We start from the raw sequence: 25,615 nt of genomic DNA, 5'->3' as shown, positions 1-25,615 counted from the left end.
GAGTTTCCATCTAGAAAAACAGAGCTGAAACAGGTGGCATGTCCATACTCTGTCCCAATGGCATCCTTGAGGGCCAGGCTTCCGGTTCAGGCAATTATCAACTCAGCTAATCCTGCCTTAGGCACAAGACACCCAAGATGTCTGTACATCTCAACATATCCAAAGCATTAGCATGCCTTAAGGCAGACAGCACGTCCATCAACTGTCTGCAGGATATTGTCAGGCCAGCTTTTTAAGGAGATGTTAGAGGGAGGCAACACTTATGCTCTTGGCCACTCTGAAGATCTCAGGTTGACGCCACAGCAGAAAGCATAAATACTTGTTTCATTTTTTCTTCATAACCCTGAAAACCTTTTATTTAAAAACATGCCCAGTGAAACAAAGATCCTGACGTGACCAGAGGACTTGAGGAGCTGTGGCCTTGGCTTGAGCTCATTAGCCTCTCTCCTTAATGTGCTGGACCAGACAGAGAGATTTACTTGGCTTTGTAGTCTGGTTATGCTCTGTAGATCAACACCATTCTTGGCTTCCTTACAGAATACCACACAGAGAGTCTGACTTCCTAAAGAGAAGACCATCAGAAACCATGGAGAGCCGCCAACCACCTGGTAATGTCACTGATGCTGATCCTTGCCCAAATGTACAGCAGTCCCTGGACACATCTTGCACAGAGACCTGTCTCTGGACCATCTATTGCTTCTGTTCTGTACACACACTGTCTATAGCTTCTGCTGGGAATTTCAAAACCAGACTTAAGCATACACCAGATGTCTAAATCCATTGGATTACTTTGAAAATGATCACGTTTATACCAGGGTGGGGTGTGCTAAAGCATTTCTTGTGATAAGATGGACTCCATCTGATAGGTCTTTTTAAATTGCTAAGTATTCCTAAAACTACTAGACAACTGTAGTTGCAGCTTGAAAAAAGTAAATATTTCTCATCATGATGCTTCGAGGTAGAGAAAATAAATGTCAAAATGCTACTTTAAAAAGAGTTTAAAGATTCACCTGGTAGCACTGCCCAAAGCTGTGACCTAAGGGGGATAGAATGAAGTAAATTTGAACTTTTGCATGGTGTGACTTCAACTTTTGTGCCTTGGCAGTGGGAGAGGCAGAGAGTGTACCTGATACATATTAAGAAGAAATAACTATTAAACCAGTGTCAGAGATGTGCTCAACAGATACAACATGAACATTCAGTCTTGGCTGAAGAGAATAACGTTTATTTCTCCATACCATGCTCCATTTACCCTAAGGACCACTGCCCTGCTTAATGCTCTGAGGCATGGCAGGCAGCCTCTTGATCTAACAAACGCAATGTAGTTCACAAGTGTGAGCTGGGTCAAGATGAACAAATGAAAGAATGAGAGAGTGCAGGAGAACGGATGAAAGAGCCAGGAGCCTGACCTTAGAGCAATAATAACACAGCAATAAACCTGGCCATTATTTCCAGCCTGTGTCAGGAGCAATGGGAGGCCTGGGATAAAATAGCTTGATCTGTACTTGGATGATGCTGAGCAGAACAGCATTTCAAGCTATTGTGCTGAAGAAGAGTCTGCAGCAGGGAAGGTGTCTGAGGGTATAGGACTTAGCTATACTTTTCATTGTAAGTATAGGTAAGTCCTCAGTCCATAGCTAAGTATAGCTATAAGGCCAGAGAGAATCCATCTCAAAGGTACCCGTTGAAATGAATGATTGCCCACACCGCATAGCCACGTGTCAAAATGAAACAACGCTACCCCTGTAGCAATATAATCCTATATTGCCCAAGGAGAAAAAATTTTTTTAAGTTAATGTTTCTGCTCTGGTGTTCTCATTTTACTACATGTATGAGCTATTTTAATCCATTGCATCCTAAAGAAAGATTGTTGGTTGTCAACAATTGGGTCATTTATTTGCAGTTTAAATTGTAAAATTACTTCTGCTTCACTTTGTTATTAAACACTCATTTTAAAAGGAACATAAAGCTTTATAAAAAGCAGGGTTGACAAGTAATTAAATGTAACACCAAATGAAAAGAAATACACCTATAGAAATGTTTTATGTTAGAGAAGAAAGACTTTGCTTTCTAGCTTTATATTTTTGTATTATAATAATGGGCACCATAGAAGGACCCTTTCTCATGTTCAAATCTTATTGCCCTGACATCAGTGGGACTAGTCGTGTTCAGAGGTAAGCAAACGGTTAAGGGCTTTGCAGAACTGGGGCTTAAATTCAACCATCAAATAGATCAGTTGCCTTCATGGAGGCCATCATCATATTAAACATTAGAAATGTTGCATTGAAGTTTCCCATTTTTTTAAATGTCAAAACTCTAAAACAAAGAGCAAGACCACCTAATTACTTGATAGAATTAAAACAATTAGTGAAACCATGTCAATTTTCACACACACGCAGAGACACAAAAGCTGTTGTTTTTCTCAAGGATGCACAGGAATACACACATACAGGTAGAAGTATGCCAGTCCATTGGGGGCATGGAGATGTGTGCAGGAATGTGTACATGTTCTTGCTCATAAGACGGGCTGGATCTGGTTTCATGCCAAAGTAAATTCCCCAGCAGCTGAAGTACTCTTCTAGTTGATAGAGATGGCATGCATCACAGCAGCTGCCTTCTCTGCACAGAACTGATGTTGCTTTTAACAAATCAGTCTTTACCTGACAGGTCAGTATGGAGGGAGAAGCTGTGGCTTCAGCGTTTTGTTAGTTCTGGATCCTTTTTTTTTTTTTTGGTAAAGGAGAGCATAAATAATTGGAGCTCTTGGTTGCTCAGTGAAGCAGGACTGTCCAAGTTGGCTCACATAAATTTGTAGCCAGCCATTAAGAACTTTGTTTTCACATTTGTTTTACTGGGATTGGCAGCAAGAGAGTGTCAGGATGAGCTCTGAAATCATAGAATAACAGACCTTGCAGCTATAGGGCTGGATGGCCATTTTCCAAGCAAATAAAAGATGGAAAGAGTGGAAACATTACACTCCTCTCTTTTGTAAAAGGATTGAAAGAAATGGAAAGAAATGCAGTCCCCGAGGATGAAGGACAAAAGCAAGGTGAGTGAGGACACTATCAAAAGAAGATTCAGCAGCAAGAGTCCCATAGAACATAAGACAACATTTGCTAAATCGAAAGAAATCAAGGAATGTGGAAGGGTAGTTTTGCAGTGATGGATGGATTTATTAAAAAAAACTTCCATGCCTTTTCCTGATTTCTAACGTGATCTTCAAGGCCATGATATGTGTCCCCTAGCTTCCCCCTTCCTCTTCAATATATAAGGCAAATAAAGATTAAGACAAATTTGGGAGTGAGTGAAATTTGGCAACACAAAATCTGTGGATACTTGATCTACTGTGGAGCTGTGCCAGGATCTAGTTGCCGAAACAGAATTTTACCAGGATTTCTACTCATGATGTCTTATAAATCATTATCACATATACTTATCAAGGTCCTGGAAATAACATATGATTTTCATCTAAAATAACCAATAATTGACACTTATGAAAAAAATATCCAGAATATGAAAGTGGATGCAAACCTGTTAATTGCAAGACTTAGTATCTTAAATATTTGTACCTTCTTTGCTGTTAATGTTAAGACTATCCTGGAATTGCAACCTGGAGTATTTGGCAAACTCTAATCATTTAACCTTAAGTACAGCCTATTTTCCAAGAGGAACTAAAAAAGGTTTCAGAATTAGCTGGGCTGAAGAATACAAATTATATACCTTCAAAAACAGAAACTACAATTCCTACTTGCAAGAAGTTGTGCGGGAACTCTAATTAACAGCTTCACATGAAAGTCCAGTACTACAGGGAATGTGAGTTCATGTAATTAATCAAGGTGTTGGAAAAGTAATCAGAGAAAAAAGTAAGGAGTGTGATGTTAAGGAATATACAGGGATTTGGAGATATGAAAGCCACAAATGAATGTAAAAGATAATCAGCTAATTAATAAGAAGGCACAATTATTTTGAAACAAAGCCAAGACAAATTAAATAGCTGAAGATTTTTTTTCTTTACACAGTTACAATGAAAAACCATCATGTGAAATCAGCTACAAAAGCAGGAAAAGAAGTTAAAACTTGGAATGCATCCAGAAAGGATTAAAGTAGTTATGTGAAACAAAGAAAGAACACTGTATAAGGTAAAACTGCAGCCAAACAAATAGCTTGATACAAAATAATTAATTTAGTGAAGCTGGTTTCTTTGTCTGTTGCATGGATACGACTTTCTCAATGCATTTCTCTTTTTAAAAAAATATATGATTTATTATGCATGCACAGATCAAGCTATTTTAGTTACTTATAATTGGTCAAAGAAATTGTATGGGCATTTTGGTCTGTAATTAAATGCATAAAATCTCATAAAGTTCAGAAGTGTAAACAAATGGAAAAAGAAGTGCCAACTTGAAATTCTTCAGTTCTGCTGTATAGAGACACTCACTCATATGACCAAATCCTCCTTTCTTTGGAGGATCACATAATTTTGTTTAATCAAACCTCAAATTTGCTGTAGGCGTGCATTTATCATGGAACAATGAAAGAGAAACCAATACCTTGTGTCAATTACAATGCTCAAATTCCCAAGAGCAAATAGTTTATGTCCTGCTAATGAGGAGCTCTCCCAGCCTCCTCAAAGAAGTCAGCAGAAAGCTCACCTATTGCAGGAAGTGAAATTAATTTCACCTCTCTTTGGACATCCACAGTGCAGAGATCTGTACTGGACTAGTCCCCCAGACTCCCATGGAGACAACAAGGAGAAAAAGTCACTTACAAAAGTGTGTTACATTTTGTCTTAAGGTAGACATCTAACGTACAGCAGGTGAACCCTGCTCTAGTAGCACCTATTTTTCTCCCTTTAACTATGAAGGGATTCCAACCAACCAGTTTAGCTGCCATTTTCAAGTAACAAAGAGCACCAGGTACTTGCTCCCAGGTGGTCTAAATCCCTTTCTGGATGCCACTGCTTATCTCCATTGACTGCAGAGGGTGCTTGCATGACCATGGTCTAACTCTGGCAACAAAGGTAAGTGTTTTATGTTAGACAGAATATATGTGGATCTTGATATAGTCACCAAAGGCTTACAGAGATTTAAGAATGGAAGTTATCCAGGTAGCACTAAAGAGGAAATGTTTCTTGATGAAACACTTTCTTTACTAGCACGTAGGCTGACTCATTCATTTATCTAAGAACTCAGCAGCTGCAGCTCAGGCACGCTCATAAAGATTGTGCTCAGCCCCAGTCAAAAAAATGAACTGGTAAAATCTCTGAGCCGTTTGCAGAGGATCTGTGAGCAAAAAAACTGGCTTTGTCAGATAGATTGCTCATAGAAAAATACAGCTTTGAAGCCATTGCCTTTAATAGGATTCTAATAAATTGTCCTACCCTCTAAATCCTTTTCTTGATCGTTCTGGCACTGTATGTCAACACTCAGCCAGATGCTGAAATGATGCCACCTAAGGCCAATTAACTAGTTGACAAAGCTTTTTTTATATTCACTGCTTTCTGTGGGGTTATTATGTTGTTGTTTTATTAACTGCACTGTTTGCTTTTAAAGTGTTTTAAAGATCATTTACTCTAATATTTCTACAGCAAAAGTAATTATCAAGTCAATAGTTCTCTTTAAGATATTTCAGGCCCTCTAAACGTGGCAAAGGGGAACCTTAATAATAATGATCTTTGGAAAGAAATATCCCTCAAAAGAGAAGTTTCTGAGAGCTTTTGAGGGCAATTCATCTGCTTGTTTAGTTCAGGATGGGAGCCAGCCTTTTAAGTTGCTCTCCAGACAGCCACTTCGGCCAGGAAAGCCATTTCACAGTGGTTCACGGATGGATGGACCACCACAGAGGTCAAGCAAAGGTGTGCGTTTGGAGCCATGTGCTTTGGTTGCTGCTGCAGCTGGGCCCCCAGACCTAGGATGTCTCTGTGCGTGGCAGGTAGTGATGGAGTGTGACAGCCAGAGAACATGAAACAACCGGAGAGGATCTAGGAGGACTTGCAGAAGAAACAGGGCGGGAGGCTCTTCCCAGCCTCATAAGGATGACATGAACTCAAACAAGCACAGAATGCATTTCAGGCAGGCTGTGGCAGCAGCTGCCAGGTGGGTAGGTAGGGCACAGCATGCCGATGGCCACACCTGAGCCATGCCAGACCTATGACTTTCACTGCCTTTAATAGCAAAGAAAAGCATCATGAAACTCAAAGATGAGCCCTGAAGGTAGTTACATACAGCAAACACCGAGCTATGTTTGTAGGACGCTTCTTAGCACAAATGATCACCCAGCAGAATAAAAATGTAGGTCCTAGGTAGGAAATGTATGACACAAAAAGTAATCTCTCACAAAAAGGGGTAGGCCATAAAAAATTCTGGAGCATTGATCATCCAGGCTGAGTCCTGACTGCCCAAACACACTGTATTTCCTCAAAGGAACACAAAATTTTTTTCCAAGTAGTTCAACTTAAAAATTGAAGTTTATCTTAAATTCAGTGTCTTCATTCTTTCAGGTTAATAAGGTAAGTACATAATATCATTTCATACATCTGGTGGCAGGGAAGTGGCAGCTGGAGGCCAGATGAAATTTCGTAGGGCACCTACAATGGCATGAATCATCTACATTTAGAGAAATGAATCTTACTCTAGACAACCATTTTGCTGTTTGAGGTCTTAGGTATTGGTCTTGTAGTGCTGTTTCACCAGATGCCAAGTGAGGCTCGATTTTATGAGTTAAACTGAGCATGCCCTGTCCTCTCCAGGACCTTCTGATTTAGCTGCCTCCACATCCATCACAACAGAAATGAGCATGCAACAACTGAGCAGTCTCTGCATGCACATCTAGGGAAATCAATGGCCTAAAATGAAGTCTCATATTGATTTTAGACATTCAAAACCAATACTAATGTCACACATATACACTCACATTGCTCTTTAAAAAAAGACATGAAAGTTCAGAAGATTTCTTCACACAGTTTAAGTTTTGCAAAACGTGGAAGTTTTTGCAAATGTCTGATGCAGTCTTCACTTTAATGCATACTCTCACCTTAATGCAGGATCCCTCACTTTAATGAATCTCCTGCTAAAACCCTCATTTTTCAACTGTTATTCTTGTGTGATACATTTAGAAATGAGAACAAAATAGTATTAGTGCCTCTAGCTCAGCAAAACTGAATATGTGCTATATGATATGCTATAAAGATGCTTGCTTTTGGGAAATTGCCTGCTAATTCCTTTTGCAGACCACAGGATTGTGTAGATCTGACTCACTTTCACACCCTTCAGTCAGCAGCTCTGTACTGCTATGCCACGTCCGTGCTGTCCTGAATGGGCCCACAGGCAACCCCAGGGTACAAATAATGCAGCATAACAATAACAGATTGTGCATTGGCAAGAGATTAAGATGATTTTGATCCATCCTCACACATTTAGTAAAAATGAAAGGCAGTCCCTTTGAGCACTGCTAGTTTATAACTCCAGTCTCCACCTCAGGCATTAGCCTGGGCCAAATGCTAATTAGAGTAAGGACTTTGACTTGGTCACTGGGCAAACAACTGTGCTAGTTTAAAACATAAGCACCTCTTTTCCCTTGCCCCCATTTACTTATATTGCCCTACTTCTAGGAGTTACCACCCTAAAAACAGCAGCAGAAGACTGCTCCAGTTCATAGTCTGATGTTCTGGTGGGAACTCTGCTCCATCTGTAATCTGAGATGGGATTCCACAATACAGAGTGGGGCCCCAAGACCTCCATACAGATCCTGCTGACTGGCAGGGAGCTGGGAACCACAAGCAGAGGAACATGGCAGAGACCTGTCATGGCCTTAACCCCCCAACAAGATTTGCCAGAGGTCATTTCTCAAAGCCCTAATCTATCACTGTGCTTTTTTTCATGATGGCAAAACCAGATTGCTAGAGAAGACCAGACAACAGGCTGCTCTACAGATGCACCAGTCTCTCTGTCTGTCTATTTATGGAGGTTAGTCCCCATCCTCATTAGCAAAACAGCTCATCTATTGAATGCAATTTAATCAACAAATGGGGTTGTCCTTGGCAGGGTATCTTCAGTTGAAGAATGACTCCTCTTTGTAGAGATGAAGTTGTACAAACACTTTCATTTGATTGAAAAAAATTAGCCCAATTAAATACATAAATGTTTAAGTAAACCCTTTGGACATAGTTCACTTAATAAAAAACAAATAAATATCCAATTTTAAAGAGAGCAGCAAACTGCTGGGCATTTCACAATGTCAGCTCAGGTTTTCTAGAAAAGAATACCCAAATCCACTTATACGTAAATTAAAGGCATGGTTATTTTTCCTGCAGCCTTTTAAAATATTGCTTTGGAATGTACACAGAAATGTGTGTGTTTGGCAGTGGCGGAGGGAGTCCCCTCTTCACAATATGGGCTATCTCAGCACTATTTGGAGTGCCTATTAGTCTAATGCTTTTTCAGAGTGCCTGAAGACATGAAGAAGCACTTCTTATCTAGCACACCCACTAAGGATTAGGCTTTTTTATGGGTTCTTAGCATTGCTATTTATTTATTCTATCTAGTTACAAGTATGTTACAGGGGGTGGGGGTTTGTCTTGTTTTGGTAAAGCAAAAATTTTCATTTAATTGCTAATTCTGGAGTATTTCTGGTTAACATTACATTTCACGGTGCACAGTTCAGCTGCTTCTCAAGCGAGTTCTTGCAGTCCCTCCTCTGCACATGCCTCTTGTCTTTCCCATCCTCCTATAATGTAGATTGCAGCTCCTGGATTATCTTTTCTACCTCAAACCTCAACCACTGTTTCACCTCGCCTTTTGCAAGTCCAGAATGAATCTCACTCACCACTGAACCTCCAATTTTGCTGGCTCTGTGCTGAAACCTGGTGTGCTTTGACCCTCCTTTCCTAACTGCACGTACATGTTCCCTGCGGCCCAAGCTGCAACAGTTGCTCTGCCATGCTCAAAGAGGAGGCTGAACGCTGTCTGCTGATCAGCATCCCTTTGAACACCCTCTCCTTTGAGAGCAACCACATACGCTGAATTAGGCTCTCAGTGTCATCCTCGTTCGCGCCCACAGCAGCAGGAGGTGCAGGACCAGCACTCCCACCACCACCATTTCTCCCATCAGCAAACCAGTGCATTGCTCGCAGCAGCTCAGCTTTTCTCAGGGCGGATTTTGAATACAGTGTGTATATATGTGGTTCTTGAGACAACTCATTTCACAGACTCAGGAATAGAAAGCATATCATTGAGGCTTAATCAAATTAAATATTCAAATGAAAGCAATAATTACTTAATCTCACTAAGTCTCAAGACAAATTTAAGTCTTTGAAACATCATTTTTGGCCTGTAGGCTATAATGAGTAAGCCAGTCTCTAATGATTCAGAAAAGACTAGAGCATTTGGGTTATCACCAACCAAGAGGTATTTATGAAAGACGATGAGCAGTGTGGTTATTAAATGGCCCTCGGACTGTACCTCTTCTTTACAGATGACTTTGCTAACACAGCATCAACCAAGCACTGACATTAAGTAAAAATAATCCTGGCCAATGAATAAATTCACTGCCAATGTATGGGGAAAAGAGATGTTTAGTGGCAGAGCTGCCTGGTGGAAATCACTACAGCAAATTTCATCTGTCATTACAATCTGTTAATTAATGTGTTAACATATGATTGCAGCAGATCGGTGAGACCAGCACTCCCATCAAGTCTAGGCATGCATAACACATGCCCTGCATGCTCCGGGTCCAGAAAATACAGTAAGAGTACATGAGTTAATGTAATGTATCTCATGGTCCTTATGTGTACCTGGAAGGAAAGCTGCCAGCTGAAATCTTTCACATGGGTTTCTTCACTGACTTTAATGGTAAATGATTAAATTTATGCAAATATCTGACTCATGAGTCAAGACTGAGATGGCAAAGGTGGTCTCAGAGACTCTGCTCTGATTGCGGGCATGACTGTGTTTAAGGTCACAGCTTGTAACTGCCTAAGTGCTGTCTTCAAGGAGCTGAGACTGGCATGACACCCACATTCTTGGGGGTCTGCAGAGAAATAACATGGAAAGGTAACACTTTTCTGCACTCTGGGGAGAGCAATGACTGAAGCCTGGGAACAAGCAGGCTGTCAGGAGACACAAGCAGGAATCACAGAGCAGAGCTGCTCACATGCTTGGTGTGAAAGAGCAGGAATCAAGTGTGCACCAGTGAGGGTATCAATAGCACAGAAGGATATTAGAGTTCAGAAGTTCTAAAGCATGTTACACATCCCCTGTGCAACACCATTAGCGGCTGCTGATAAAAACACCAGTGGCAGTGGTAGAGATGGGTGCTGATATTGGTAATATGAATTTCTGGTCCCATGCCAGATCAAATGCAGTCCAAAACACCGCAGGAATGGTGTAAGGGAGGGTGACCTGGAGCATCTCTCCCAGAGCAGTATTCTTTTACCTTTCAACCTCAATTCATTTCCATATCTTCACAAGAAACATCTCTGAGATGGAAACAAAACTCCTTATTCCTGAAGCCTGACAGAAATATCAGTGTAAAATTAAAAGATAATGCAGCAGGTTTGTGTTTAACCCTAGGAAACCATTTTCATCCACTGCTCTTTGCATTGGGATTACCGCCAGGCTACCACAAGCCCTGCACACACAGCTTTGGAAAGGGTTTCTAACACTAACAATAACGTTTAGCTCACAGGGGCTGGAAATGGGGAGCTGTATGTGCCCGTGCTTGGGAGTGGGAGCTCCTGAGCCTGTGGAGGGTCAGGGCACACAGCCTCTCCTGCTGCTTCAGGAGGGTTGTAGACCCCCCTGTTCCTCAAGTGACAGGATCAAAGAGCACTTATAGAGTAGGGTATCACCAGCTGCATCGATCCTTCTAGCTGAACAAGGATCTGGATATGCATTCAAACATCAGATCCTGATTATCCACATTGCTTAATCCTTAGCTCCCTGCTGGGCCCTTGTTTTCTATCAGCCCGATGAGCTCTCTAGAGGTGGTTCACCCCATACCGCGTGGGTGTGAGCCTGGCTTGGCCACATCCCTGGCTCTCGTTCCGCACTCAGTGCAGACATCACATTAAGACCAGTGGCTTGTCTGGGGAAAGGCTGACATAGGGAACAAGTGTTATTTACCAGCTTCCCAAGGATGTGAGTAACCAAAACCATACTCTTTAAGCTTGGGTTAGAAGGCCATAAACATGCCAGACTTCAAAGACAGCTAATTGCACTCATTGTGAATTACACTCAGCTGTGCTGTGCTGTGATGCCTCTGCCTACCCTGTCAAGATCTCCAGGAGCGTTAGCTCCTGTATTGCAAGACTATTAAATCTGATATCTTAAATATATACATACATACATACATACCTTCATTTTATTTTATAATGTTCCTCTGGAAAATATTTCTAGCAAATCTATCTGAAATCCCCTGCCTTAGCACCATCCCAGAACAATGAATATGAATACCCTACCACACACAACTGGGTTGCTTCTCCAAGCCTGTGCTCATGTCCTCATTTGCTTTTATGAACAACACAGAGAAGAGTCTAATGTGGCTGAGATGCTCTGATGATGACTCACCCAATTCAAACTGGTTGGAAAGGTTACCACAGGTTTGTCTGACTTCTTCACTGTCCCAGCCAAGAGGATAGAGCGCACAACCAGAGCCGATCAACAAACCTATGGAGAGAAAAGAAAATAGAAGTTTATACAAGCAATTGCCATTAGCTTAAACACAGGCTGCCACTTGGGAATCGAAATGTCAAACTGCCATTTGGGAAACTCAGAGAAAAAAGATCTCTTCTTCTCCTAAAAACAGTAGAAAATCATTTGGACTTCTACTGCTGCATTCTGCTATGCTGTTTTACAGCTGGAGGCAGCCTTGGCAGTTCAGCACCAGAAGCCATCCTCAGCTTCTGGAGCTTCTACCTGAGAGCTTTTAGACTCCCCTTCTACTCTGCAGAACTGCTACATATACTGTTTGGAAAACCCAACACGGGGTTAAATAGAAGCTGTGTTAATCACAGCATTTACAAGCTGATTGCTTCTGATTAATTAAAACAACAATCAACCACGGTTTATCAAGGTTCTAGCAGGAAAAGTAAACTGACAGTTGTGCTAATCCGTTGTCATTTTCCTTTGTTTTCCACCCTTTCAAAAGCCAGGAAAGAATGGTTTCATGTCACCTGATCAATTCTTACCACAGGTACACACTCCACAAAGTTTTCTCCAATCATTTCAGCTAAAACAACTGAGCTCTTGAGCCATTTACTTATTATCATGCTTGGCTTAACATTCATAACATGCTTTGCTTTCTCCAGCCCTCACGCTGCCCCAAACAGATGTGTTTTGGCTAAGTCTTTCCCTTCACAAGATCTTGCTGGGAATCACCCAATGGGCCATGATTATTTTGCAGAAGTGGCATTTTTATCATATTGCATTCTCAGCTGTCGCTGCAGCAGCTGCCAAAAACCGGGTGTAGCTGGCAAAGCTTCTTACACGGACAGCCTAGAGAGAATGTTTCAATATATGCTACAGCATTTAAATGTTACCTCCTTTGTGTCAGATCTTATTTGCAAGACTGGAAACAAATCACTATGTAGATAATGGGCTGGGTGTGCCTGACACTTTGCAGGCTGTAAAGGCAAGCAAGTCCTCAAAAAGTTTGCAGTGTGGGTTTGCAGTGCTGCTTTTTACCTGTTAGGTAGAGCACAGGACTGGGACAAGGTTTCAAACCCTACTGGCTGTCAGTCACTGGCTGACTTTGGGCAAGCCCCTTGACCTCATACCACCTCACTTTTCCTCTCTTGACAACAAGGCCAAGGTGCTCCCTGGCAAAGCACTTCTGCTGTCCTGCCTCTAGTGCAACAAGCCCTGGGTGTGGTGACAGAGGCACTGTGGAGGTCACAGCAGACTAACAGGAGTCCTGAGAGCCATTCTGACCCAGGGCCTGGAGCTAGCTGTGCATTTCTACTGTCTCCATCCTCAAGATATCTAAGCTGCTCATATTTCTGACGTTCCTCTAAGACACAGAAATCACCTTATTATGTTCTTGACTTGCTCAAAGACACACCTGAACAAGGCACGGATGTCCAGAAGTGGTATCCCATCTTTCTCTTAGCATCTTAGCTGTTAGCAAAGCAGGTCAGCAACTCCTTTGCTGCTCCTCCAAGCACATCTTCCCCTGTTTAGGGCCCAATATTAGCTCCTTAGATCTTCCTCCACTAAGTTCAAATTTCTTCTTGCTACTCAAGTCTACTTCTTCCTTTCCTTGTTGAGCAGTCACTGCCTGCTCCTCTCTCTATATCTACATCACATAATGGAAAATAAATCCCTGAGGCAGCCCCCTCCCAGATGGTGCGTTCACCCAACAGCTGTAAAGGGAGAAAAGCAATTAAGGACACATGAATGCTAGGTATTTTCAGAACTTTGCCTGACCTGGATGTGGTTGCTTCTAATGTCCTCACTAATGGCTTTCAGAGTATCATCTGATTTTCTTCCCCAGGGCCGCAGAGCCGGACGGCAGCTGGTAAGAATCCATGTAAATGAGAATCACTTCTAATTAAATCCTTAGAAAGAATGTTTCTCAGACAAGAGAACTTAGGCCAAAACTGGGTCTACATTTGTTAAAGACAGCCTAAGACTCTTTGAAAAAAAGACTGGTTGTCACTTGAATTGTTAAAGCAAGAAGGGCACTGTGAAGCGCTGACAGCATGGCTAGGAATGGGCAGGACCCAATGAGACAAGGAGGAACATCACCACTGATGATGAGAATGGCTGGGGAAGGGAAGAAGAGCACCCAGATGCCAGAGATAGCCCCACAGACCAGTGGACCATGGCAGCCTTGGCCAGTCCTGCTGTGGTTCTGACCGTCATCCAGCTGGGATGCCCATGACCCGCCTGGTGCCAGCCCAGGCAGACCACAGCTCAGAAGCTTCTCTGGCCAAAAATGAACCACCATGGCTGGGCTGGTTTCAATCAACTTGTGTCCTTGAACAGACTGTCTGGGAGACCTCGCAAATGCTCAGAGGGCTCCATTGTGAAGGGCAGGGAGATGTGTGCAGGGGGTAGGAGGGAAGGCAGGCTTGCAGCCGCCTGCATTGGACCAGCTGAAATGGCAGCCAGCCCTTCCTCACACATAGGTCCTGGGAAAGCCTCCTGCCCAATTCTTCCAGGAGAACACAACAGCAGCACTGCAGGCAAGTGAAAGGACTATTAGCATCACAATGCTGCCCCTCCAAACCCAGAACAAGCTCTTACTCAGCACTTGCCAATACTCTCCTCAGGTGGCAAGAGTGTCTAGTGCCCATTGCATTCACAGAGGGCTGTTTGTTTTCAGCTCCCTTTAGGTTTTGTTGCAGTAACAGGTTGTTGTTTGGGTTTTTTCCCACGAATATTGCTCACAGCACTTTCCACTGCCACCCTCCAAACACAGCTCATTCTCTTCCAAACACCGTGTACCTGTTTACTCTTTCTGCCTCCAATGCTACAGTGGACACAGTGGCCACAAGCCTTGGCAACTTATTTCCTTCCTTAGCCAGCCCTCTTCATCCCCCTATCACATTCTCTTTCCCATTTCTGTACGTCCATCTCTGTAAGTCCAAAGCCCAGTTTCAGTAAAAATAAATTCTGGGTGTCAGGCTATGTCACTTACTCTGGGTTTTTAAAATACCTCACACAAATGTGCCTTGACCTGGATTAAGCCTCAACCTGTAACCTTTGGTCTAAATTGCAATTATTATTGATGAATAAGAATAATTACTATTAAAAATAATCCCAGATTTCCTTGTTTCTTTCACAAAATCATGAAATTCTTATATGATCTACAGAGTAAACACCTTCAAACAAGGCTTGCTTTGGCAAAGACATAAAGTCTAGTCCCGCTCTCTGATCAGCTTGTGTAAATCTAGAGAAATTGAATTGGGGGACAGGTGAGAACATCCTGGGAGAGTAGAATCAGGACCTTCCTTACACAAAAATCCTGGTCATACAGTCGAAAATTCATTAGCAACCCAATATACTGTCATGTTAAATTGCTCCAAAGGAGCAACTGCCTCACTCATACGTGGATGCTTGCCCTTAAAGCCAGTCCACGCTGCCTAATAACCAGCTCGCAGCACCCACCACTGAGCCTCACCATTAGCTGTGCCTCCCAGAAACGAATAAACCCACTAAGGGCAAACTAGTGTGCTATGTCAGAAAACCTCCCTACCCCAGTGACAGCTGGCTCTCCAGTTGGGTATGGGCTTTAGCAGTGCTGAGTTTCATTTATGGAGTACAAGCCATCAAGCACTGCAGCTTCTTTTCTGCTCGCAGCCTGCACTGACTGTGATGATGAGATCAAATGGGAAACGGCGGCCTAACGCCAGCACTGCCGCATGGCCCCAAAGTATGAGCAGCAGCATGTTTACATGCAAAGGACAAGGTATAAAGCCACGGGCAAGGTCACACACTTCATTTAGCGAACACAGAACCTGCCAGAGACCAAAGGTGCTGCCAGGAGCACAGGTCTACATTCCCATCTGGCAAAAAGGCTTATGCCTATAAATACCAAATTTGTCACAGGTACCAACTGGCCACAAGTCTTAAAGCTGTTGTTTTGACATCTCTTTTGATATCATTGGTTTTCAGCTGTTTTTGATTCACCTTCACACGTTTCCCTTCTAGTGGTGCATGTGTGCCTGTTGTGTATTGAGGTCTATTGACAAAGCAATTTTGTTCCCCAGTACTTCTTGCAGGCAAGGTGTGGGCCAAACTCAGGGATTTACCTTCAGTGTAAGACTTCCACAAAGAGTTAGAGCCTGCTAGTAAGTAAGAAAAAATTTCACAAGTTTTTCTTCATGCCCTGAGGTATGTATATATGTATGAGTGTGTGTGTGTAATGTCCCATTGCTTTCAGCAGGATTCCAATGACTTCAATAGGGCTGATACTGCCTTGGTCTGCATGGGCAGTGAAGTTGGCAACTGGCATTTCAGCTCCCTTATTTTATGCACTAAAAGAGTGGAGTGTGCCTCAAAGCCCATGGTGTTTACAGGACTTGGACAAAAGCCCCTCAGCCCCTTCTTTTCCTTCTAATCAATCCACCCCTGTTTGTAAGCAACTAAATGTGTGGATCAGAGCCTGCAAAAGCAAAAAGAGTGCATACTATTACCGCTAATAATTCATACATGCTCCCAGCCAATTTGTTTAATCACAGAGAATGTAGATTCTGCTGAACAGCTGCAACTTCCATTTAAAGACCTGTTAAATCCAAGGGCTGCAAACCCAACGGAAATCCTTAAGCTAATTGTGCAGTTTCAGTAGAGAGCAGTTACTGGTTTAGCTCAAGAGTCACATCCTGGCCTGCCCTATAGTTATTGTATGTAGCCGGCTATGCTACCCAGGACGCCACACCCATCTTTACAGCTGCTTAAAATGCTTAGGATGCCTGTAACATTTCTTAAGAAAATTAAAAAAAAAAACCAACCCACCGTGCTGTAATTACCATCATCTGTCATCTTTCATTATCCACTACAGTCATTAAAAGAAATAGAAAGTGGAAGGAAATGTGCAGGTCCATAAACAGCACCTTCACAAAAGGGGCTGCAGCTTCAAGGTGTGAGGGAGCCAGCCAGTGGGATGGGGCCGGCTGACAGCGGAGACGCTGGTGGCACTTGGCTGCTGTTTTGGATGACGTGCCATGCACCAGTGGAGGTGTTGGCACTGTCAGAGACCAGCTCTTCTGGAGCAGTTCTGCATTCGGGAATGAAACAGGCTCCTTGCCCTGATCCATGAAACACTGCTATGGCAAGTGCTGCGGCTGGTTCGATGTGCTAGCGAGGCACATGGGAGAGAGCCGCAGGGCTGACAATGCAGCCAGCTTCGGCAACGCAAAGCTGGAATTAAGTGCTTGGCTTCAGTGTATAACAGGGTCCCATTTAGCCACTAGGCTCTTTGCATAGTCCATGCGGAGAGCTGGATACCTTCAAAAAGCAAGCTAAAACCAGCCTATGTGCTAAGTGAGGAGCTGCCCAGACCTACAAGTTGCAAAACTACAAACCAGGGGGTCAGAGGGTGGATGCCTCAATAGTAAACTACCCAGAGCAATCCTTGTCCATTCCAGACTGCCTTCCCCATCACTCTTGCTGTGGGTATAATGCGTGATCATATTTTAATAACACTTAGCACTTGAAAGATGATCTTGTCTGTCTGGAGTGGAGCTTGTGATTGAAAATAATTGCATGTAGCAGGTTCTGCATATGGTGGATGCTGCTGAGCAGGGGGGTGGCAGGGAAGGGGCAGTAATTACATTAGTGGCTTGGCACAGGTCTAGGTTTCATCTTTGAAGAGATAAAGACATGATTTGTGGCATGCAGCGATCAACTTACTCCAAGAGGTAAAATATTAACCGCTATTAATATCTCCAAGAATAGCTTGGATATAGGCAAGTCTCAAACAATAAATACAGAAGGATTAATAAAACAAGAGACATTAACCAGATTTTGCCATGGGCAAAATGACTGCACTCAAGAAGAGCAAGATCAATTGGCAAAAGTCAATGCACAAAAACAGAAGCTTGCAAATCCCTGTGGGTGGGTGGTCCTCAGACTGCTGCTGTGGCTCTAATGGGAGCCTCCACCCAAAGATCACACAATCACAGAATCACAGAATCGTATAGGTTGGAAAAGACCTTTAAGATCATCACGTCCAACCGTAAACCTAACACTACCAAGACCACCACTATACCATGTCCCTAGCACCTCATCCAAACGTCTTTTAAATACCTCCAGGGGTGGCGACTCAACCACTTCCCTGGGCGGCCTGTTCCAATGCTTGATCTGATGTGCTTTAAGTAACCCATGTGGACATCACACCATAAATCAACTGTGTGCAACTGTCCTGACAGTTCATAGCTAGCAAGTCCTGTTTTACAGACTCAGCTCTTCCTCTCACTTGTTGAGGTCACAGCATGCCCCTAAGTGCTATATGGCTCATTCTTGTTTTGTTGTCAGCCCATTTGATCATTGCATCCTCAAAAGCCTGTTAAATAAAGCCAAACCTTCCCCAGTGTCCTTCATTCTGTCTCTCATAGGGTAAACCTAAGCACATGATTCAGGTAAATCCGATGGGGAAAACCATCAGTTTGATCAATAAAGAGAGGTAGTGATGGCAGTAAATGAGGCATTTAGCTTTGGATTCAGAGTCTTGCTGCTAGAAAATGTATTTTCAAATGGGAATTAAACCAATAGTGGCTTTCCTTAATTATGGGCTTTTTAAGAGCCTTCTACATGTGCACTGGAAATTGTATTCCTTTTTTGCATATCCTCAGCTCCAGTCACAGTTATACCCTATGAATGCAGTGAAAGGGACTGCACGGGCACCATAAAGGGCCTCCTTGGCCAGCAGTTAAAGGGGGGCTGCACTGCTGTAGCGAGGGGGCCTGGGAAGCCTCTGAAGCAGGAAGGAGCCCAGTGTCATTGTGAAAACCCAATTTGCATTTCCACCTAGAAAAATAAAAGGAATGGGTCAGGCTTGATGTATGTACTGCAGGGAGAAAATAAAACCGGAACCGGATGCTGCCTTTTGTACCATCACTTTTTAGTGAGAAAAATCTTCTTCAAAATGTCTTCCTCCTTTCTTTCCCCCCATCTTCTACTTTTTCCCCTTTCATTTTCAGACCTGACCAAAAAGAAACCTTGCCTTTTTTTTTTGCTAGGTACTTCTAATGAATACTGCTCATCCGACAGATATTCAGGCCATCTGGAGAAGCTGACAGACAATAATTTGGAAGTCATCCCTTTCAAGACCATTTTAATGATGATTTTTCCTTTCACGTTCTTTCTCTGTTAGCCCATCTGAATCTTCAAGGATGATAGAAAGTTTTCACATTCCCATCTGTCACTTGAAGGTACAGTAATCTCTACAAGCAAAACAAACCCAATTTTTAGATGCAGCATGGACTTCGACTCTCCGGTTCTTGTGATTTAAAAACTCTCCTCACTGTAATGGTTTTAAAGCATTTACTTGCTATAAAAGTGAGCCTGCAGCATGAAAGTAAAATTGAGCTGGCCCATGAAGATTGTCTGCTGCTTTGAGACGTACCTTAGCCAACAAACAATGGGGTTAAAGAAGAATTGGTTAAAAACTGTGATGTGAAATACTTCAGCAGACACAGCTTCTGAAGTCCCTGTTCAAGAAACTCTCCAGGAGCTGCAACCAAGCAGCAACTGCAGAGTGATAGAAGTGGGTCAGAGCAGGTTCAAACAAACTCCAGAGCCTGGGCAAAGCAGCAGGACCCGCCAGAGCAAAGACGGGAGTGGGGGGAGCAGGGCCGTGCTGGCTGCAGGCAGCCTGGCTCCCATGCTCACGGGAGTCCACCCTCAATTCAGTTAGCGACGGACAATATCTTTATACTGGCAGCTCCCAGCTCTTCGCCCAGAAGCTTCCCCTCCTTAAGGTCACACTCCTACTACTTCTCTTGAAGTACTTCTCTTGATCATCGCTCTGTCCTTTGGTTTCTCTGTTGTTCTTCCATTAGAGAAACATTATCACATCGGTCCCTTCCATTCCTGTTAGTACCTGTCTCCAAGGAAATCCAGGCAAGCACCTCACCTGGGCATTTATTAGGCTTAAACATGAGATCAACACTTTGGGCAACAGTGCTCTGTCGAGTTAGTAGTCACTGAACATGGGGCATTTGACTGGTTCCTTATTGAGCCTGAACTGAAGGTGCATCGTTTGAGAGAGGGTACAATTGCCTACATTGTGAATGAATGCAATAAGGGAGTATCTTGTCTGAGTGTGCAGGCAGGGGTCTCCAAGGGCACACAGACAGATGGCATTTATGCTGCGCCAAATTTCCTCCCATCCCTCCTCACAAGGGTCACAGGATGGGAGAGAGCAAGTCAGTTCAGGGCTTCACTCCAGGTGAAGGTGTTTCTGCCACAGACTTTGCTATAGCAGGACGTAAGAGGGACTCTAGACACAAAACAAAATGAAACATAAGAACAACAACAAAAAAACAGAATAAAATGCTACAACCTTCAGCTTTGCAGATCCTGCCTCTAGGAACACTGCTTCATCTTGAGCATGATGGAAATAGTACTCATGGGTTTTCAGGCAAGGGCAAAACCCCACCACCCTTTCCTTTCTGGTTCTGATAGCCAGGTTTTAATTCAATGCATTTGGCTTTGCTTAGCTCCCCTTCTTCTGACTATCAAGACCCATCCCTCCAATGAGACTTTTTCTGTTATTTTGGGTTACTCCACACCATGAGCACTCGCTGCCTGGCAGCTGCTTGGCTCTGAACCTCAGCAAACTGCCACAGCAAAGAGCTGCCACCTGCCTGCTGCTGCTTTCAGAAAGCAGGGCCAGTGGCAGAGGAAGCCTAAAAAAGGCATTGCAAATGCCTGCCAGCATCCAGCATGGCCAAGTGCTGTGTCACGGGAGAGTCACAGCCCTCACTTTCTCCCTGAATGCGGGCATGGGGCAGCGGAGGGTGCAGATGGGAGTTTTCCAGCAGATGAAGCATGACTTCGCTTTGATTTTCATTTGATCAAAGGTGGTGTGCTCATTACTACAGAGGTGCTTCAGGCTCAGAGGGGGAAATCTCCCCACCCAGAGATGCTACATTGCTACCCAAAAGCTAATGGCTTTGGCTGCTCTGTTTGGCCCTGGGCGTTTTTAAAGCAATACTGAAGGCTTCAGAAAATGGGGATGGGGGCTGGGAGAAACCCAAAAGAAACAGTGAAGTAGGAAGAGTGGAGAAATCAAACACAGAGATGCTACTAAATGGAAGTGAATTAGTAAAATCCATTGGACAAGTGACAGGGCCATGGCAGCTGCTGCCGTGGAAAGGAAAGATCCAGCACCAGTTTCAAAGCTCTGCAAAATAGGTGCTGGTGCAGGGGTGTTCCAGGATGCTGCAGCTCCCAGCAGTTCCAACCACTGAAAATCGCCCCTGGAAGTATTTCTTGTAACTAGATTTCATAAAGCAGCAATAAACAGGCTCCACAGTCTGCACAGGTTGGCACTAGATTATTAAGAAATCCAAGAGTTTAATCCTATTTTATGTATGCAGTAGGAGGAGTAATGTGATCTTTGAGAACTAGTTGAATTACAGTGTGTAGCTGGATATTTCATTGAAAACCCCTTTATTACCATTTATTACACATCACCATTCACGTGCAGGGGGATTTAGAGAGATCCAAGGAAACAGATACCTGCCCATGCACTTTATATCTTATTGGTTATGGTTAAGTAGCGCTAAGGCTGGCCACAGAGTCACAGTGGAGGGTATCTGGAGGATGCACTGTTTAGGGAATGAATATTCACTGAAGCAGACGCCAGGCTGACTCCCTTACCGCCAGGTCACACAGTCCCTCTTACATTTTCATTCTCTCAGCCAACAATGATACAAGTATTTGGTACCAAGTAGAACATCCTTCTGATACAAGCTCCACAGATCCCAGTGGATGAGAGACCAAGGTTCAAATCAGGAAAAAAAAAGGGAAAAAAAAAAAAAGAAGGCTTTCACCATGGCTATTTTTCTCCACCATGAGTGTTGGGTGCAGACAATTGGGTATGAGAGATTCCAGCATCACCAGGTTTTCTCCTTTGGGCTTCATGCAATACGTACTGGTTATATGCCCACGGATGAGGTAAACAGAGGAGTATTGAGACTGTGAATCCTCCAGTGCTTAGCACGGCACTAAGCAGTCTGGATAAGCCCAGACTTGGCTGCTTTTGTTTGTCGAAGGGGATACTTGGAGGTATGAAAGTGATTATTGTGATCATGATTCAGGGTTGATCCTGCTTTAAGCAGAAGGTTGGACATCCCTTCCAACATGAAAGGCACTAGGAATCTGGTTTTACATCATTCAGGCACCTCAGCTTAAGGCACCTGGGGCTCAAGTTACATGTGTACAGATAGGACTACTTGCATTTCAGCTGGGTAGCCCACCTGGACACCAGCTCCTGCTCCAGAAGAGCATGGGTCTTCCTTTCTAGGTGCCTCAGATGGCACAGAGCTTATCAAATCTATGAAGATGCCTCTGCAGTGGCAACTTAATTAAGACCCTTGTCAGTACAATCAATAGAGTCTAGAAACTATTTTTCTCATCCTAAAGAATACATACACATACATCTATGACCAGGACACATCTAAATCCTGGTCTACCTAACTCTAAGACAGCGAAGACATTCACATAGGACTGGCAGACATGACACAGACCAATAGGGAAAGCCAGACGCTCCTGGACTAGCAGCTGGAGGTGGGATAGCCAAGGGCATCTTGAATGGCACTAGGAACTTGTAAGTTATCGACTGAATTGTGTTCCATGGGCAGTATCGACTCAGAGTGGGATTTGGCTGCCTAAACACAGACACCTTCTGTCAGTTTAAGCACTGTTCAGTATCTCACTTGGCCTCCAGCTGCCTCTCCAGAGCACTGCAAGTTTCCCCTAAGTCCTCGGTCATACCGGCCAGCCCACGCAGAGGTCTTGCAGACCCTAGGATATCTCTAACAGCGCAAAGCATCTAGATTTAGGCTAATGAGTTTCACCCTAGATATCTACTGATCTTAATGTCAGCTTGGAAACCTACCTCAAGGGAAAATATCTGCATTGTAAACACCTTCAAAAAGTGTATGAATCCATAATTGAATCCTGCCCAAAGTTACCTACACTTTCTTTTGTCCCTTATCTTCTATCCTTCTGCCATCATCCTGCCCTTAAGCTGAATGCCTCAGTTCCTGTCATGAATTCTGCCTTCCTTTATGGGAAATTACCTAAATGTTAGGGAAGAAGAGAAGATGGAAGGAAAAATTGTCTTTCTCCTGAATGTAAACCTGTATGCTCTACCTTAAAAGGAAGTTATCTCTATGGAAACAAGTTGCTGCTTCAAAATGGCCTTGATCTGCCTGAATTGCTACCACAGAGCTAGACCAACTCAGGACTAGCTTTGGTGAGTCTCTGCATCATTCCTCCCAGAGTTTGTCACACAACAACATGATTGACACCTCTTGTTCTGAAAAGGATGTGACTGGTCCAGTTAAAGACAGAGTGAATCTGCAGAGTGGAACTGAAACGCTTGAAGAACTCCAGAAAACATTCTGGAGTTTGACAAGCTCATTTTTGTTTGGCAAGCCATGATCACTGCTTGTACATTATAAGCTTTATGGGGGGAAAAAAAAAGCCTGAGCATTATCACATGCCATCAGACTTCTTTATGTGACAACCCATCTGTGTACTCACCCCATCATTTTGTGGCTCAGAATCAAATGTTTGACAGTTCAAAGAGTCTAGAGCAGCATATGGCATATGACATAGTGTATTTAAATAGAAATCACTCCATTAGAAACACAAGGGTGCCTTCTGTGATTAATAAAAGGTAGTTTAATAACTAACTTCCCAAAATACATAATTCTCCATGTAGTCATAGTAGATAAGGCATATTCCTTTTCATTAATATGAATTTCAATAGCAACTGGAGGCTGGACAAAAGTAGCTAGAGCCTTTGCAGAAGCTCCAGGCTCAAAGGATTTCCCAATACATGAAGTGATCTCATGAAGGACCATGAGGAGAGAATGAAGGAATACATCCCGTGTCAGTGAAGATGCCTAAGCAGATAAATGGGTAAATGGACAGGCATTGCCATATCTTTTCAATACAAACTGGGCAGACTGAAGTTGTTATAAGCATTAAGGAAAAGTCTGCAGCAGCCTGACTCCTGAGCACCACTCCAGTGATTTCTACTCTGGATTCTCCCAGCCTTTGGAAATATTCAGACACAGATTAAATACCAAAGAATTGCTTTTCTATGTCTACTAGTTCACTGATCTGTGAAAAACAATAGTTTGTAGATGCTGGATAAAGCAACAAAGCTGCCCAGCCAATTCCTTCACTTCGGTAGCATATCCCCAGAGTGACAGGGGAACTGGAACTGATGCAAAGCATACATCCAGTGGGGGAATGCTGCGTACCAGGATTTTGCCTGGGTTTTTTTTTTTTTTAGTTTGCTTTATTTCAGTTGAGCTGTCCAAGAATTAATGGAAGATCAACCACTGCACATCTCAGTAAAACTTCAGCCATATTCAAGACTTCAAAGTAGCATTTTCAGTACATGGTCTGAAGACCCTCTGTCAAATCAAGGAGTACTTCCAAGCAAGTTCATACACGCTATTAGGCAATCTATGCCAGGAAAAAAGATTGAATGGGTCTGCATTTCTACTGGAGAGTCTGTAAGACCCCTCAAATCAACAAGTTTGGAAACCACTTCTCTAGATAGGAAATATAGTAAGATAAACTTCTATAATGCTGTAAAAGTCAGTGGCAGTCACCAAACACAGCTGAGAATCACTTTTCCCTTTATACTATTCTCACTGGTGCTTCACAGGTTTAAGCCTCCCTCTACTCTGCAAAAATGTACACACCAGCTTAGTTGATACACAGGCCTGCAGCTGTCAAATGCATCTCTCTCCGTACAGTGCAGAGCTCTCTGATGGGTAAGTAAGTCATAGACAGCCAAGTGTTGTGAAATACATGGGAACTGGGGAAGGAGAGGTCAGTTTAATTTACTGTTTGCTGCTGTAGCTGCAGCACTTTTTAGCAGCTTTTTAAATACCCTCCGCATCCACAAGGCTACTTGCAGAGCATGCAGCTAAGCACATGAATTAATCAATGCATGAACAAAGGTATACTCAGTGCAGGTTGCCTTCGTGCTGAATTACAGTGTAAAACCAGAAGAAATGGAGTCAAATCTAGGCAATGATAGACTCCATGTGAAATTGATCATTCATGTGGCTTCCTCAATTAAACTAAAAACAACTATTACCCCATTCTCAGCTACTTTGTTTTCCATAAGAGAGATGATGAGGTTCAGCACAGCTCCAGTGAGAACTGTGTGACACTCAAAATACTGTTTCCATACTGTCAGACTGTCTGTGTTTTATTTTGCATTATTTTTACATGCTCTAAAGTTTGCTTCATGTGTCATACCCAAGAAAAGGATGTTTTTTATTTTTAAAAAAAACAAATGAAAAATATGAAATTTTCTGTGCTTTCTATCCGAAGGCATTCAAACTCAATAACTGACCTAATTTGCAGAGGAAAAAATACTCTATCAAGTCAATTTCCCTCAAATAGGTCCCATTTTTCAGTTTGCCACAAAATGTGATAAATCATAATTTTGGATAGGAGCTGCAGTTTGTTACAAATATATTGCACATCTGCAGCTCAGAAAAATTTGGCGCTGCTCCCTATCCTCTCCAGAGAGAATCCATATGGACAACCTTACCAACATCTCAAACATATTTAACTCTTTCTGGTAACGAAGACCAGTGCGTGAGAGGGAAGAACTGAGTAGAAGGGTATGCTTCTCCCATGATGAGCCCATGAGCCCATCTTTGATCTCCTTTTGAAACCCTCTTCTCCCCACCCACCTGTGAGTTATCCCAAGGCAAGGGAGTAATGCCTCAGCACTGTCCAGCTGTTTACGTTGAGAGTCTTTTGCTCCCCATCTTCCTCCTGCATGATTTAGTAAATTCTTTTATGCAGAGAGCATACTTAAACCACAAAAAAAGTCTTTGAAACTTGGGCTGGAAGGGACATCAAGAAGTCATCCATCCAATCCATCCTGCAGCCTCAAAGTCAGA

General features: G+C 43.1%; 1 protein-coding gene across 2 annotated transcripts in view; it reads right to left on the bottom strand.

The window, feature by feature from the left end:
* LHFPL6 (LHFPL tetraspan subfamily member 6) overlaps window positions 1-25,615 on the bottom strand; it is a 143,660-nt gene that overhangs the window by 2,388 nt on the left and 115,657 nt on the right. For both annotated transcript variants that reach the window (XM_072850310.1, XM_072850309.1), the window contains one exon: window positions 11,565-11,663. In XM_072850310.1, coding sequence (XP_072706411.1) covers window positions 11,565-11,663 — 99 coding nt within the window. The remainder of the gene's footprint in view (window positions 1-11,564; window positions 11,664-25,615) is intronic.

Source organism: Ciconia boyciana, chromosome 1 (genome assembly GCF_034638445.1).
Source record: "Ciconia boyciana chromosome 1, ASM3463844v1, whole genome shotgun sequence".
Classification (NCBI taxonomy): domain Eukaryota; kingdom Metazoa; phylum Chordata; class Aves; order Ciconiiformes; family Ciconiidae; genus Ciconia; species Ciconia boyciana.
The sequence above is the reverse complement of the archived record's forward strand: the minus strand, read 5'-3'. Positions and strand labels throughout refer to the sequence as shown.